The sequence below is a fragment of the Cyanistes caeruleus genome, chromosome 7 (assembly GCF_971803275.1).
Source record: "Cyanistes caeruleus chromosome 7, bCyaCae1.hap1.1, whole genome shotgun sequence".
NCBI lineage: Eukaryota > Metazoa > Chordata > Aves > Passeriformes > Paridae > Cyanistes > Cyanistes caeruleus.
The window spans coordinates 15,853,360-15,868,727 of NC_141707.1; the positions used below are offsets into that span (position 1 = coordinate 15,853,360).

Here is a 15,368-nt window from a genome sequence, read left to right on the forward strand (position 1 = left end):
AAAAAAACCCTATCCAGTGGACAAAACCTCAACCATCAAATCTATACTAAGAGTTAATAGCTATAAACTTTCCATATGAAAGAGAGCATGGAATGGTGTTGCTAGAAGAGGTTACTGTGGAAAAGAGTATGACACAAGAAATAGACAAAGAATGAAGTTTTGATTATAGAACTAGAAATTAAGTTAATCATTAGACAAACAGTTAATAATGTCCTTTGGATGCTGGAGCATAATGTGAAAAAACACAGGAAACAATTTACCCACAAATGATTTTAAATAGCACATGTGATTTTTTAATTCAACTTTTATCATGCTCTGCTTTTAAGAAGCAGTCACTGGAGAATCTTACCTAAGGAGTTGAAGATAAACACATTTTATGGCAGGTTTGATCAACTGAAATACTCTTCTAAAATAAGGAATTGTAATAGTCCAAAACAGAACAGGTAAGATAGTTCACTCACCCTTCATGACACTTGCAAAAAGTACCAAGATGGTTTCTAATCTCCTAGCTACTTTACTTTCCAATTTTAAAATTTTTCTTCTTGATTTTGAACCTAACCCTCTACTTTGAAACATCCAATTTCATATTCAAGTATAGACAACAAGAAGAAATAAGACCTTTCTTGTACAAAGTCTAGCCCTTTAGGCAAGTATTAGTCTCACTGAATCCCACAGCAGAAAGGTTTTATTGGTATTTAAAACAGTGATCTGTTCATCAAAACAAACTAACATCTTAGACAAATGATTTTATGGGTAGAATAACAGAACATAACATGCCTGAATGTAAAATGATACACTTTGCAGCTGTTCAAGAACTCCCTCTCTGCTGAGGACCCACAGTTTGGAATTTTAATTATTTAAGCCATGGGCTATAAATCTATGAACACAAGACCAACTTTATAAAGGTGCTAGTGTGCAGGAAAAAGTTTAATTGAAGATGGCAATTAGTTTGAAATATGGGTAGTATATTACAGAAGCCCTTACAAGAACTAATGTCAAAGGTCCTTCTTGCTACTAACAAACCCAACTCTTTGGATATAATTGCAGAACCAATTTGAGAACTTTTCTTTCTAAAATTATTTTTAGGCATCACAAAATGGCAGTCTTCCCCTGAATCCAGCATTTGTGGTTTCAGATCAAAAGGTCTCAGGAAGACTCTCAGGTGTTAGGATCAGGTAGAGCAGAGAGAGCTGGGGAAGCTGAGCTGCTGATTCCCACTACAGACTCACCCCATGACCAGAACAGACTTTTCCATTGGAACCAATGGGACAGCTGCTTATGTTCAAGGACTGAATTGGCAGGCACTTTTTGTCCAGACACATCATCTGAGGTCCACATGGAGCTCCATCCTCCACGTAACCTAAATCTGTATCATCATCTAAGAGAACATGAGCACCACTAGAAGAAATAAGTTTTAAGATAGTATTAGTATTATGACTGGAATCTTCTCAAAATATTAAAAGCATGTCAGTGTAGACACTAGAAGCCTCACACCTTTCTGTCATTTAAGCATTCAGATAGACTGAATAAACCTAGTTTTTCTGTCTGTTCACAGCAATGACAACGTGTTCCAGTTGTCAAAATAAAAATATATCTAAATTAGGACTAAAGTACTCAAGAAAGGCACCTTAGGCTTTGGAGTTTTTGAAATCTCTGACAGACCATGCTTTTCTTCTTTTTCTTTCCCCAAATGTTGTGAAATACTATTGCTAGAAAAAATACTAAAAAACCAACTTCCTATGTGATGTAAATAAAAACACTAGTGGAATAATGCTAGAAGAATCACTGTTCACTCAGGACCCAACTATGTAAGAGGGCATTCTTAAGGTGACAGCAATGTTGTCAATGTCTTCCAAATACAAACCCCAGTATTGCGCACAGACCTAGTAGTGCAGCAGACTGAAACTCATTTATCTATTCTTTAACTGAAATGTAGCTGAACATCTTATCTTGCCACAACTCTGCAGTTTCCTTTCTCTCAGCCTTCACTTCACTACAGCTGCTTCTTTGAGTATTTAATACTCAAAATCATTATATTTAAAATACTGGTCTTTGGCAGTCACAGACTTTCTCCACCCCACAGAGAAACATAATGCTGAGCATAAAGCTCTGACTGTGAAGTTCTGCTATTAGAGGGATCAAGCAGAAGATTCAGGTGTATAACTCATGTTTTACACTCTTTAAATGTGGAATATTACACTTTTCATAGTTTAGGGATTTTTTATTTTTTTTTAATCAAAAGAAATACCACTCAGAATAATGATTTTCCTGCAATTACCTAAAACTCACAGAAATTCACATTTATGTCTATCTTAACTGAAATGGTTTTGACAGAGATAAATCATGTTGGAGTACTGCATTATCTTTTACCTGCAGTCCACTATGCGTCCTTGATGATAAAAAGAATTTGGGATAATTTCTCCTTGAACTTGACCAACTCGTGGAACTCTAGTAAGATTAGTACAGAGCAAAAAGCCACAGAAAACATCACTGGAAAATGAAAACATAAATTAAAATATTACTGGAATAATATGAGGTAAAGTTACAAAAAGCAAGTCTGGCAATGGTGCTGCTGATCCCAGTAATATATTACCATAAGCCACATGATAGATTTTCAGAGTGCAAGCCTGGAAATAAAATTTTATTTCAATGACAAGAGCCAGAAATAAGTCTTCATTTATTCCAATGCACCAGTGAATGCTCACATGAGCACAGAATGTATCTGTGCTCTAAGAACAATCCAGTACAAGTAAGAGGAGCTAAACTGTAGAAAGCTTTGCCATGTTAGGCTGAATTGCTTTTCCCTCTCTCTGGCAGCTTACACACCCTACATTAATGTCAAGTTTGAAACTTTCATATCATTTTACTTCCCCTGCAGGACAACAGAACCATAACAATTTTTAGTGTGCAGTTGTGTGTGCCCAAGTTTTGGTAAAGAATCTACTTTTTTTAATGTCATTTTATATCTGCATATATTTAAATAGATATTTATATAACATATACAACATGTATTTTATATCTTCAATAAAAGGTTATCAGCTAATACTGATGGTCCTAAGACACAGAAGCAGCTGGATGAATGCTGGAAATTGACTTTGTTAAAAGTGAAAAAAACCATAAATAGCCCTTCAGACAGATCATTGGCCTGCATCTCTCTACCAACAAAGAAAAGCTTTTATAGAAATTAGGGGTTTAACATACACACATTAACATTGGAACACATTATCCTCATCTAAATATTAAAAAATCCATGAAAAAACTCCTTATGATTCTATCTGAAAACGTATAATAAAAAAGCCACTATACAAGCATCAAATAGTCAAAGAAGGAAAATTCTATTCCAAAACTGAAATTTGTATGTACGTAATTAAAAATGACAAAAGAGAAGTAAAGCAGGAGAAAATTTAAGTCTATCTATTAATCATCATTAACATGAAAAGTAAATCTAATAAAATATTCATCTAGTAATGATCACATGGAAATTAATTAGGCCTTTTCCCTATAGAAGCCAAATGTCTAATGGTCCTCTCTGGTCGAAATAAAGGTTGGCACAAACTTGAATAATGTGGTGTCAGTCCCAGAGCAAGTGAACAGAGTGTGGGTTATTTGCAACCTAATTTACCCCTGGCAAGGCAGAGGTGTTCTAATGTTATGAACTTGTGACTTTTTGCTGTCTTGTCCCTCAGCTACTCTGAAATAACTAAAGTCACAGTATATTTATCTGAAAATATAGAATCCTTTACAAGTGTGTTGCTGAGTGATTCATAGATTTGTCAGAGTGCAGCTTTTTCAAGTAGCAAACCTAATGAGGGAAAGAAGATTCAAAATAATGCAAAACAAGCTGCTGAAACATGCATGAAAAAGTAGTAGACAATATTAAACCATTATCAATCTATTTAAATTAGAAATAATCTCTACCAAACTAAACTTACTGTTTGCTGCACTGAATCCATCGGTCTCCATCCTTCCCACAGTTTCCTTTTGTTGTGCCTTCTGTATTAAGCTTTTCATAACAAAATTTGTCAGACCCTGAAGACTCTGTTGATGAAAAAAAAGAAACATGCTTACCACTAGCAACATAACAGCTTTGAAACCTGCATAATTTATTGCAGCCATTCTCTGTATTTTTTAAATATGAAACATCAATTTAAATACACATGTATGCACAAAGATGGTGTTTCCCAGTGACTAAAAGGAAGAACATGCTAAACTGAAATACCTACTGATAGGTTCAAAATATGATCTGACTTCTACAAGTAGCCTCCACACTGTCTGTATTGTATTCTGCATATGAAATTTATGTGTGTTCTGATTTTGCTCACAACAGTTGCACATAGATTTAATCTAGTTGTTTTTCACTGCAATTTTTCCTGGTCTGCATTTCAGATTTTATATAGGACATTTATGATAAGCATATGTTCTGACATCAACTCAATGTTGATTTTATCCTATTTTTCAGATGTTCACAGGAAACCAAGCCTGAACAAAGCATAATTTTTACTTATTTTTAGGAGTAAAATTCTGAACTAATAGGTTTTAAACCCATAATTATTTACTGACGAGCTCATTTGTTTTTTCTAAAAATGAATCTAAAGAAAAAATAGAAAAGCACAACAATTATATAGAGGAAGATAAAATAATAAGACAGAGTGGCCTCAGTAGCAGTTATGATTAGACAAAGTGCACAAGAACACACTAAATGCCAGAGCACAGGATGTCCTGCTAGTTCTACTCTGCTGAATTGTCTCAAAGTCATTACATAGAACATTCAGCCCCTCTCTGCTGCAAGCCAAGGCCACTGCAATTGCAATTCTATTTAACTCAACACCTCTGGACTTAAATCCATACTGTGCATATTTAAGTTCACACCAATGTACTAATTTTCCAGACTTGGAGGATGGTATAGGAAGGTGAAGCAAGCTGGAGCAGCTTTGGCATGAACCACTGATGGGATAATGGAACTGGTGATTGTCATTAAAAAAGAACTCCAAAACATCTGTTTTTGAACTATACCCAAAAAAATCTTCAACCCCCTCCCCCCAGCAGCATTCTCTGCCCTACCCAGATCTGCAGCCACATCACACACAGTGAGAGAACACTCTCACTGACACCACTCCCAGTTGCAGAATTCCACTTGACAATCAAGCCATTCTCCCACTGCAGTCTACTCACTCTACTGATCAGAAAACTTTAACTTGGAGTGACAAGAACAAAAACCAAAAATACGACAAATCCAAAGTAAAAGCAGGTATGAACGAGAAATAAAATACATTTAAGGGAGTTAAAGTAAACCTACTAGATCCCCAGATATATTTGCACTGATTATCTCTTGTCTTGCATTCACCATTATAGCAACGACCCTAAACAAAACACAACATGTTAGGAATGAGAACTGAAAACAACTTCATCTCCTTCCCCTCCCACAACAAATGTCTCATTTTCATTCTTCACACACGTGTTGGGATATAGATTCCATGAACTAGGTAAATGAAGCACAAATTTTGGCCCAGAATCACAAAGCCAGTTTGTATCCAATACACACTGACATTTAAACAGTTGGTTTATACTTTTACATAGTTGTAAAGAACTTATTAACATGAAGCATGGTAAAATATCTACATATAAAAAAGGCAGAGATACCAAGTGGATTTCACTCATAATAAAAATTATTACTATGCACACAGAGTGCATAAAACACAAACAACACTGATGTTTAAAGGATAAAATTTATGAAGAAATATGGAATACAAGATTTTAAAAAATCAATGCTAAAGCAAAACAAGAATGTGTTGATTTCTGTTTGCTGATGGGCAGGGGTTTTAAAACATTGCATACCTGATTAGAATCACAGGCATACCCATCTTGTTTATGAAGATTTGGTGGACACTGAAAAAAATTAAGTATCTTCTTAGTCATGCGTACTGCAATAATACATCAGATTATCACATATGGAATTTTCCGGCTTTTAAGAAAATTGTACAACATATAGAGGTTGAAAACATAATTAATGCAATAATCTTTATAGCTACAAAGAGAAATGAAAAAAAAAAAATGTCTTGAGCCATGAAATACAAGGTTCAAGTATAACTTCCTGAATATTACTAGAAGTGAAGGAGATGGGCCAAAATGACAGCCAATGTGTTCAGGAAAAGGATATTTGGCAGCTAATGCTGGGGGCATTTTTGCAACACTACCACCACATGCATTTCAGTTCCACTACAACAGTGAGGGAGCACCTGGTCACAGCCTACTAATCTATTGCTTCCAGAGCTTCAGGGGGTTTAATGATGTTAATTGTTATGTTCCCTTGGCACTGGAAATTCCTTGGTACAAACAAGTCACTAGGTCCATCCAGAAGCCTCAGACTACTAAGAAAAGGACTTACTTTAAACCATTCTTAGGCTTTTCCTCATCTCAAAGGGACCTGTGAAAATTTGGAAAGAGTATGCTGCTGCACTGGGCTGTGTTAGCCAATACTCTGAGAGCAGCTTGAGAAAGCCCTTCTCTCTCCCCTTGAGAATGCTACATCTACAGAGCAAAAGATTTATAATAAAATATTGGCAATAGCTACTTGTCTATAGAATTGACATTATATATATATATTTATATATATAAAGAGAATAAACATATAAGCATTCAATACTGAAAATGTTGAAAAGGAAGTATATTGAAAAGGAGTATATGTCACCTAAAGCATCAAAGTTGCTGTGAAAATGGAAAATGTACAGAATATTGACTATTTATAAGAACTCAAATAGGTGCAACATTTTGTTTGCTGTTTATTCCTCTATTTTTCAGTATATTAGCCAAATGTTTTCAGGACAAATGTGTAAGACCCACAACTTTTAAAGTTCTCATACATGTGCACACTCTTAGAAAACATAACACATTATACAAGTCTTACAAGGAGTAATTGAGGGATGTGGGATTGTTTAGCCTGGACAAGAGGAAGTTCAGGGGGAACGTTCTCACCCTCTACTACTCCCTGAAAGGAGCTTGTAGAGACAGAGGTCAGCCTCTTCTGCTCAAGTAACAAATGAATGATGAGAATAAATGGCCTTAAGTTGTGCTGTTCTTATTATTGAAGTTATAGACCAGGCAAAGAGTAAGGAAGGATGCTTGACACAAATACACACAAACCCCCAAGAGTTATAAAAAACAAATAAACCTAGAGAAGTCAACTTTTGAGTCCACTTAGATTATTGTTTCATGAGTTTACACTTCATGATTGCATCATCATTTTGGGCATATGACTGTGCAGTTTGTTAATAAAAATTTTCCTGTTAAATAAATACAAAAAAAAGACTTCAAACAAATATTAGCAGTGCAAGCAGAGAACATTTCTGCACACATACCTGTCCAGAATCCCCAGTGCAGAACTCTGCAATGTCACACTCATTCACTGCATATCGACAGTCATAACCTCGTGGGAAAAACTAGAAAATGAAAAATATTTCAGCATTAGAAATACATCTACATAAGCTGCTCCTTTTCCTTCTACCTAAAACACACTTTGAACTTTAACAGGCTGCACATGACTGCCAAAGACAACTGAAAAGAACAATTGATTTGTGGCAGCAACACTCACAAGACATGATGTATTACAGCAGGGTCCATCACTACAATGAGCTCCATTGGAAAGAGAGCATTTCTTACAGCAGTCTGCATAGCATTCCTGAAAAGAAAAATTAAGCAAAAAGTTTAGTTTTCCATTTTAAGCACATTTTTTTTTCTTCACAATCTTTCCAACAACAAACTATTATGTACCAGCAGACAAAAGATTCAGTTTAGCACTGTTGATTTGAAATTAATAGCTGGAAGAAGCCTTTGCAATACTCAAATATTAAAGGGAAAACAGTGACATACAGTGCTATAGCAACACAGGGATTCACATCTTCTGAAGCCTGTTCCAAATTTATGCTACTTAGTTCAATAATATTCAATGCAGAAAAAATATTTAAATACTAGAAAATGAGGACTCAAATATAGAGGGCAGATTTTTGCAAAAACATTATTGGAGTATTTCTGCAATGGAGAAGAAAACAACAGTTTACTTGTTCTGTCTGAACACAGGCACTGGTCTCCAAAGTAACAGTAAGGACTTTCCCACTCCAGATATGCTATCCAGGAAAAGCAAAGGGGTAAGCACTTCTCCAGTGCAACTCAAACATTGCTGGGAAACAGCTGTATCTTGTCATTGGTGTAACAGAAACTGTTCAGAGGACCCTGTCTTTGCACTCATTGTCATTTGAAAAAATGTTTTAAACACAGGCCTTTAACAAAATTGTTCCCAAACAACAGGCAAAACAAATTCATTTCCATAACCTTTCCCCCATCTCTTACCAATCAATTTATCTTAATAAATTTTGTCAGGAAGACTTGTAGTGTATTACATAACCTCTACTTACCATTCGGAAACCGCAATCACATTCTTCTCCTGCTTCTACATATCCATTTCCACACTCAGTGACTTCAAAGAGCTGAAAGAAAAAAGCCCCCAACCCCAAAGTAAGAATAAAACTAGTGTCAAGTGACCTCTTTGTCACACACAACCCATTTCTGCAATGCTATATTACATAAATGTGCTGTCCCAGACAATGTAGGTGCCATTCCTTGGTGACAGAAAGGCAATGTGGTTTTCAAGTGCTGCTCATCAGAATTTTTCAAACATGAAAGGCATACAGCTAAATCACAGGAATGCTGGTCCTCTTTAGGAGTATACTGATCTCAGAAAACCATAATAAATAGAGAGACACTGCAGTAATATTTAAGGGGATGACACTGTAACTTCATTCCTGCTCCATGGACTCACAGTTTTCTGGTAATTCCTTCAAAAAACCAGTCCAAAATATCATTCTTGGGATTTGTGCAAGTACCCACACTTGCTTTATGCAATGATCTACTGTCTGTTCCTGCGCAATATTTGTGCATGAAAATAATAAATAGAAAGAAACACTGCCAAAAAGGAAGTCCCGTGTGCCTTACTACTAAGTTATACACAACCACATACAGATATAGTATTAAACAGCTAATCCTGGAACCAAATACATAAAATGCAAATAAATTCTGCAGTTCAGGGTGGTGCAGATTCTATAGTGGTTTCACATATCATAATTTTGATTAAAGATACTTTTCAGTCTTGTCACAGAAATAATTTTGCAAGAAGCTCATCTGTTTTCAAAATAATTAAAATAATTTAAAAAGCATATAAGAATATCAGGACCAGTTTAATGTTAGCAGTTAAGTTAAAATGTGAACAGATGAAAGATGTGAGTAAACCTTTCTGCATGGGCTTAGTGGAAATAAAGCTGTGGAGAATCATCAAGATATGAAACACAACATGTAATACAACACAAATGAAATCAGATTTTTATTCTGTCAAATTGACTCAAATTGACAACTATCACTAAAAGCTGAAGTTCTGTTTTTCTATTTCTATACTTATTCCTTTGTGCAAGAATTCTTGCATTCTTATTCTATAAGCAAAGATTGCTACCCTGGGAAAAGATTCAAAACCACTCAAGCAAGCAAAATTTTTTTTAGTTAATTGTGCAAGGTGATGGTCCACCAAAGGGTATAGCACAGTAAACAGAACAGCCTAATAGCCTCATGTGGTATTAAATTCTACAAGGACAGCAGTTTGACACTATGATTAAATAGAATATTAATGCTTTGGATTGCTCTTACTTGGCAAAAAGAGCCACATGGAATATTTTTATACTGCTCAGCTTTAGAGGGATGTCAGACTAACATGGTCTTAGAAAATTTATGACCTTGGTAAGTCTTTAGGCAAAAAGGCAATGGCACAAGGAAACCTAGGGTTTCTAGGTACTAGGTGGGACTATGTACTAGGAAATCTAGATATGAAAGATAGAGTGTGCTAGACGTACATTTGAAATGAAATGAAGCTAACGCTGAGAATAACCAAAAGTTACTGCTGTCTACATGAAATCAGCCATGGAATTCTATTTCCTAATGTGGTAACTGGCATTCCTTTAAAACAACCTCAGACACAAAGTCCAAAAACTGAGTGTAGGTGGAGCATACACTATGACCTCACTTCTGGATTTATTTTGCACTATTCCAGCTTAATAAGTAATGTATTTATGCCAGAAGTGATATTTATCATTATTTGATTATGAAGCACTATGGAAAATAAGTAGCATTTGTCTCAATATTATTTTTAAACGCTATTTAAAACATTACAGCTAATTACAACCTCAAGAAAATACTCACATAGATATCTAAATAAATCTGGGAACAGATGATGTCAGTGAAATTATTACATTTTTATTACAATGTGTAGCAGATGTCCTGACTACCAACTTATTTATTACCTTTGTTGGCCTGTTAAAAAGACAGGCACCTCCCCCACGAAGTAAAAATTCTTTGTATTCTGCAATGCTGCATTTGGAGAATTTCCTGGAATGGTATACCCTAAAATGGCAAAGAATTAGGTGAGTAAACACCTTGAAATACCACCACCTACTGGAAAGGGGCAAAGGGGCCAAAATATTTTCTAAATACTGTAAATCCCAGTTTCTTACAACCACTGTGTGCAACAATATGACAACTCAGTCTTATTCTCAAACAACAAAATCAAAACAAAATAAAAATTTTAAAACATTTTGCTTTTTTTATATTTCTACTTTATGAATGTACAGTATAAAACTGTAGCTTTTAAACTTCCTAATAAGGTAAACCCACATCATCATAGTAGCTGCTATTCACCCTTTCTATTGCATGCATAATCCAGTATCCTCTCAGGTTTGAAAATGCTACAGCAAGAAGTCTCACAGCTTAATACAGACTGGTAGAAGAACAATTTCATCCCATTTTGTTCTGTCATATTTGCTAATCTCATTGCATGTCTCCCTAGCTCTTATACTGAAAGAAAGAGTAATCATTTGTTCATGATGTTACAGATTTCTCTCATATTTCTTCAACTCAATCATTTCCCCAGACTACTGAAAATGTAGTTTATTAGTAATTTCTCACTCAGAAATTGTCTGATATGTTTATTAGTCATGTTTTGAGATCTGGGAATGAGATCTATTTACACTATTAAAGATTTGGGTAACCATGCCATAAAGGAGGTTCTCCATTCCTTTCCTAATAGCTCACTGCTGCTAAGCTATTTCCCCACTGAATTATTCCATATAGAAAAATTGTCTCCTGACACTGAGGGAGTTAAGTGAAAAGGCTTTAATGTGCAGCTAATTATTCACTCATTTCATCAGTCAATCCTTTTTCAGCTTCTACATGACCATCCTCTCCTCCTGGCTTTTGTTTACTGTTAACCTTTTCTACAAAACAGGCTTATTCCACAGCCTCTTCTGATACTTCCACCCAAGACCAATACTTTGATGAGTTCACCATAGGAAGGAAGCCAGTATTTATTCTGATCAATGCCTTACCTCAGATTCCAGAAGCAAATTTACACAATGATTTTCTGCTGCATTCATACTATGGCTGACAATTACAAGTGGGAAGCCACAAAGTAACTCTACTGAAGAGACAGTTTCCAAATACCATACAAAGAAACTAAGCTCCTTCTGTCTTATTTACAACTAATTTTCTCTGTGATTTTTGCCATAAAGCTTCCACAGTGAGAAAGATACTGACAGGAAGTGATTTATAAGACCCAAACCTCTGTATTTCAGAAGTTATCCTTTTCTAATCAATTGCTTACAGTATAGAGAAACAAATCTTTGGCAGTGTGTGAGGGTAGAGGGCAATGAAATTCCTTCCATATAGATGTGCTTCCACTTCAGACTTCACTGACCATTTATTTACCTAAAGATTGAGTTCCAACTGTTTCTAGTTTGTTGTTTATTAACACTAAAACACATGGATAAAACTCAATGCATAAATATTTCTGTCATAATGTAAACTATGAACTCATTCCAGAGTCCTCAATTACTGATATGTATGACATACCCTGTTTCCTCCATGATGCAACCACCCCAGGATTCAGTGCAGTCACACTCTTCTCAGACAAGACCAAAATACAACAGAGAAGGAGAGAAGTTATAAATATGCTTACAATAAATATTAAGTACTCACTATAAAAATGGAGCTTGACTAATTATACAAAGATTTGATGGTTGCTTGGCTGTACAACTCTAGCCCCAAAAAGGAAACCAGCCCACTTGAAGATATACTAATGCATTAAATAAATATGGTACTTTCAGATTACCATATCTGCAGGTTCTTAAGACTCAACACAAAACTTCAGGCATTACACAAAACTAAAAATAGTTGGCAAGGTTCTTCGCTGTATGCTCTCAAAACAGGCAGCACAAGGCTGTGTTCAGTACACATAATATTGATGATTTTAAATATTCACATTTTCTCATCCCTAAGAATACAGAATACCCTGAAAGAGGATTGTTACTGGACAGGCCAGGTTTTTTCTTTTTGGCATAAAATTATTAACAGTAATATGTGAATCAGCCAATCAAACATTCATTTGAAAAAGTAGTTGAATGAAAATGGATTTACAGTTTACTTACAGCTATAGCATGTAAGTGAACAGTGACCGAATTCATAACATAAAAACAAAAGATCAGCACCTTATATAGTTGGTAAAACAAGCTGCAAACTACTCATAAAAATGATCTACCAAAGATAGATGTACTGTAGTTTCTACTGGAAATCCAGAGTTTCTCCATGGAAAATATTCAGAGATTATTTTTATGGTTATTTCTACACTCCCCAGGTCTTTCGTTAATTTATCTCTATAAAGGGCATCCAAATAAGGGCACTAAGCTGTCACATCAGAAACCTCTATCTTTCAGTTAAAAAATATTCTGATTTCCAAATTGCTTGAACTCAGTTCTACCTGTAACCAAAAAACAATGATATAGAAAATATTTTAGCAATTTGCAAGTTTACACAATTCAAAAGCAATGCTTTACAAAACAATATTCCTAATCATGGTTTCCTAACTCACAGATTTTTGAAGTGATTCCACAATAAAGTCAATATTATCATTCAGGTTTTTAAAGAGGAAACAAAGAGAAAAGGTAGCCAAGCTGCTTGCAAAATGCAAGTGAAAAACCAAACCATTTTCCTTAGTCCTGAAAAGGGCTTTGCAGCAGTTTTTGTACCAACACTATATGTGTTAAGGCTACACAAATCTGGTCTGGCCATGAATCAGCAAGGTAACAAGTTAAGCAAATGTCACACTGGACTATGTTACAACTCCATACCATTTCTTCAATTTTAAATCATGTATTTTTGCATTTTAAGAAGCCAGTGATTGTTCTATTGGATATACAGATTTCATTATGAGAGAAAAGGAGTTCTAAATTAAATTAATGCTGTTTTTACTGATATACCTTTGAATTTTTGTAACGAATCTAACTTCTCAACACAGGACATCACTTAGGTCATGCAAAATGTTGCTAACCTGGCAGCTCTTATTTTGGTGAAGCTGAAATTTCAGTACATAGATTTTCAAAAGCAGCAATTCTTATTCTACAGTTACAGCAATTCTGGCATTTCTTTCAAACACAATAAAGGAAGTGTTTATGTATTTAGCTAAGGAAGAAAAAAGACACCATGTACATACTCGGTTTCCTGGCAGCTGGCTCCCATTGTATTCCAAGATTCTGAGCAAGACTCTGTGCTAATTCCTGGGCCATGGGCAAAGGGAGGCCATACTGCATTCCAAGAGGAGCACAATTATACAAAAACAAAAACCCATTAGTTATTGCAATGAACACTACACTGGCTCATCCTGGCTTACCATATACCTACGATTTCAATAATTCAGTGCAGTCAATCACAATTCTGTGTGTATATAAGGAAAATAAACTCAATAAAGTACATAACAGATAAAATATTGCTCTCCTTATCTCAGGCAATCTCTCCCCACTGGTTAAACTAAAAAATGAAGTCTATGATATATAAGCAATACAGTTCTGTAGTAGTAGGATTTAACCCATGTAAAACCAGGAGAATTTCATTATCAATTTTACACTACACTGAATAAAAAAAAAACCAACAGTGAAAAATCACAGAGACAATTTGTTTTCTAATTTCAATGTTTAAAAGTTTCAGGAAGAATTATATGCCATTGGTACCTCAGAAGATCAAGTGTCTTACAGTGGTAAGACAAAGATATTCACTGCTGTTTCAAATACCCCTGAGATTTTTGGGTCTAAATTTCTCTCAAATATAATAAGAGCAAGTTTAAGTTCTTTTTAAGAGAATAATGCAGACAGCAGAAATATTTTCTAAAAAGAAAACTTTCCAAGCAGTAGTTTGATGATGATCAAAAAAGGCTGTGAGAATCCTAACTTTTTAATAGCAAGTTATCTTTAAAGCCCTCAATACTGAAACATACAAACTCTTGAGATTATAATGTAGAGATTCTACTTTATTTCACTTTAGTCATGAAAAAAAAAATTACCTCATTCACTCCTACTCCTCTGGCCACAGAGCAAACACCTCCAAAGTAACTTAAGCTGCTCCTTTTGTAATGAAATGTCACATTCCTTACAAACAAATAAAAACGAAGAAACTATAACACATTGACATTGAGCACCAACAGCTTATTGAAACACCATACTCTCACACTACTATGATAGATTTCATGTACATTCTTCTGTTTCTAGCATAAAAAGCAACTGCAAGTTTACAAACAGAACACCAACACTGAAAGAGGTGGTTTATATAAGCTTTCACAAAAATATGATTTTTTTCTCTTGAAGTGTCAGAATCAGTCTTAACCCACAAACAAACCAAGCACAGAAAGCTTAAGTGCCAGATCCCTAAGACAATACAGTGATAACATTTCTCTAAAAAGTTAACAATATATTCAAATTTATAATCTGTCAGGAAGGAATTCTGTCCTGACATGTACCAGTACTGAGAACTTTTTAAATTATTATCTTAATCCAAACCAATTTAAACTCTAGTTTCAAATCCAAATGAAAAGACTGAGAAGTATACCTAAAGGGAAAGTAATTTAATAGTGCTCTTCAATCTTGTCTCCTTTCATTTATTGTTAATAAGCCCCAAATAATTTAGTTAAATAATGTCATCTGGAAGACCTAAATTATTCAATACAATGCCTATAAATTACTATGAATGACACCTATTTTAACTTCATCATCATAACAGGCCTACAAACAACCTACAGTGACACTGCATGATGTATGAATGACCTAATCCCTGAAAATTAATGTTGGTTTGGGCTTTTTTTTGAATGACCTGTATGTACCCCATACAGATATGTATTTATTTTTCAGAACATTCTAACAGCCATCAGAACTTTCAGACTGCACCTTAACTAAACACTAATAGCCAGGGGCTTTATGACAGACAGGATTGAAGTAAGAGCTGAGCCTGACAGGTAC

General features: G+C 34.9%; 1 protein-coding gene across 13 annotated transcripts in view; it reads right to left on the reverse strand.

The window, feature by feature from the left end:
- Positions 1-15,368, reverse strand: part of ADAM23 (ADAM metallopeptidase domain 23) — a 67,208-nt gene that overhangs the window by 18,320 nt on the left and 33,520 nt on the right. For all 13 annotated transcript variants that reach the window (XR_015289152.1, XM_086897319.1, XM_086897328.1 and 10 more), the window contains 12 exons: positions 14,420-14,504; positions 13,577-13,667; positions 11,941-11,989; positions 10,338-10,437; positions 8,409-8,480; positions 7,589-7,675; positions 7,356-7,436; positions 5,836-5,886; positions 5,297-5,360; positions 3,933-4,038; positions 2,371-2,490; positions 1,230-1,398 (listed from right to left, as the gene is read on the reverse strand). Coding sequence is in view for 12 of the 13 variants with exons in the window: in XM_086897319.1 (XP_086753445.1) it covers positions 1,230-1,398; positions 2,371-2,490; positions 3,933-4,038; positions 5,297-5,360; positions 5,836-5,886; positions 7,356-7,436; positions 7,589-7,675; positions 8,409-8,480; positions 10,338-10,437; positions 11,941-11,989; positions 13,577-13,667; positions 14,420-14,504 (1,075 nt within the window). In the remaining variant the exon portion in view is untranslated. The remainder of the gene's footprint in view (positions 1-1,229; positions 1,399-2,370; positions 2,491-3,932; positions 4,039-5,296; positions 5,361-5,835; positions 5,887-7,355; positions 7,437-7,588; positions 7,676-8,408; positions 8,481-10,337; positions 10,438-11,940; positions 11,990-13,576; positions 13,668-14,419; positions 14,505-15,368) is intronic.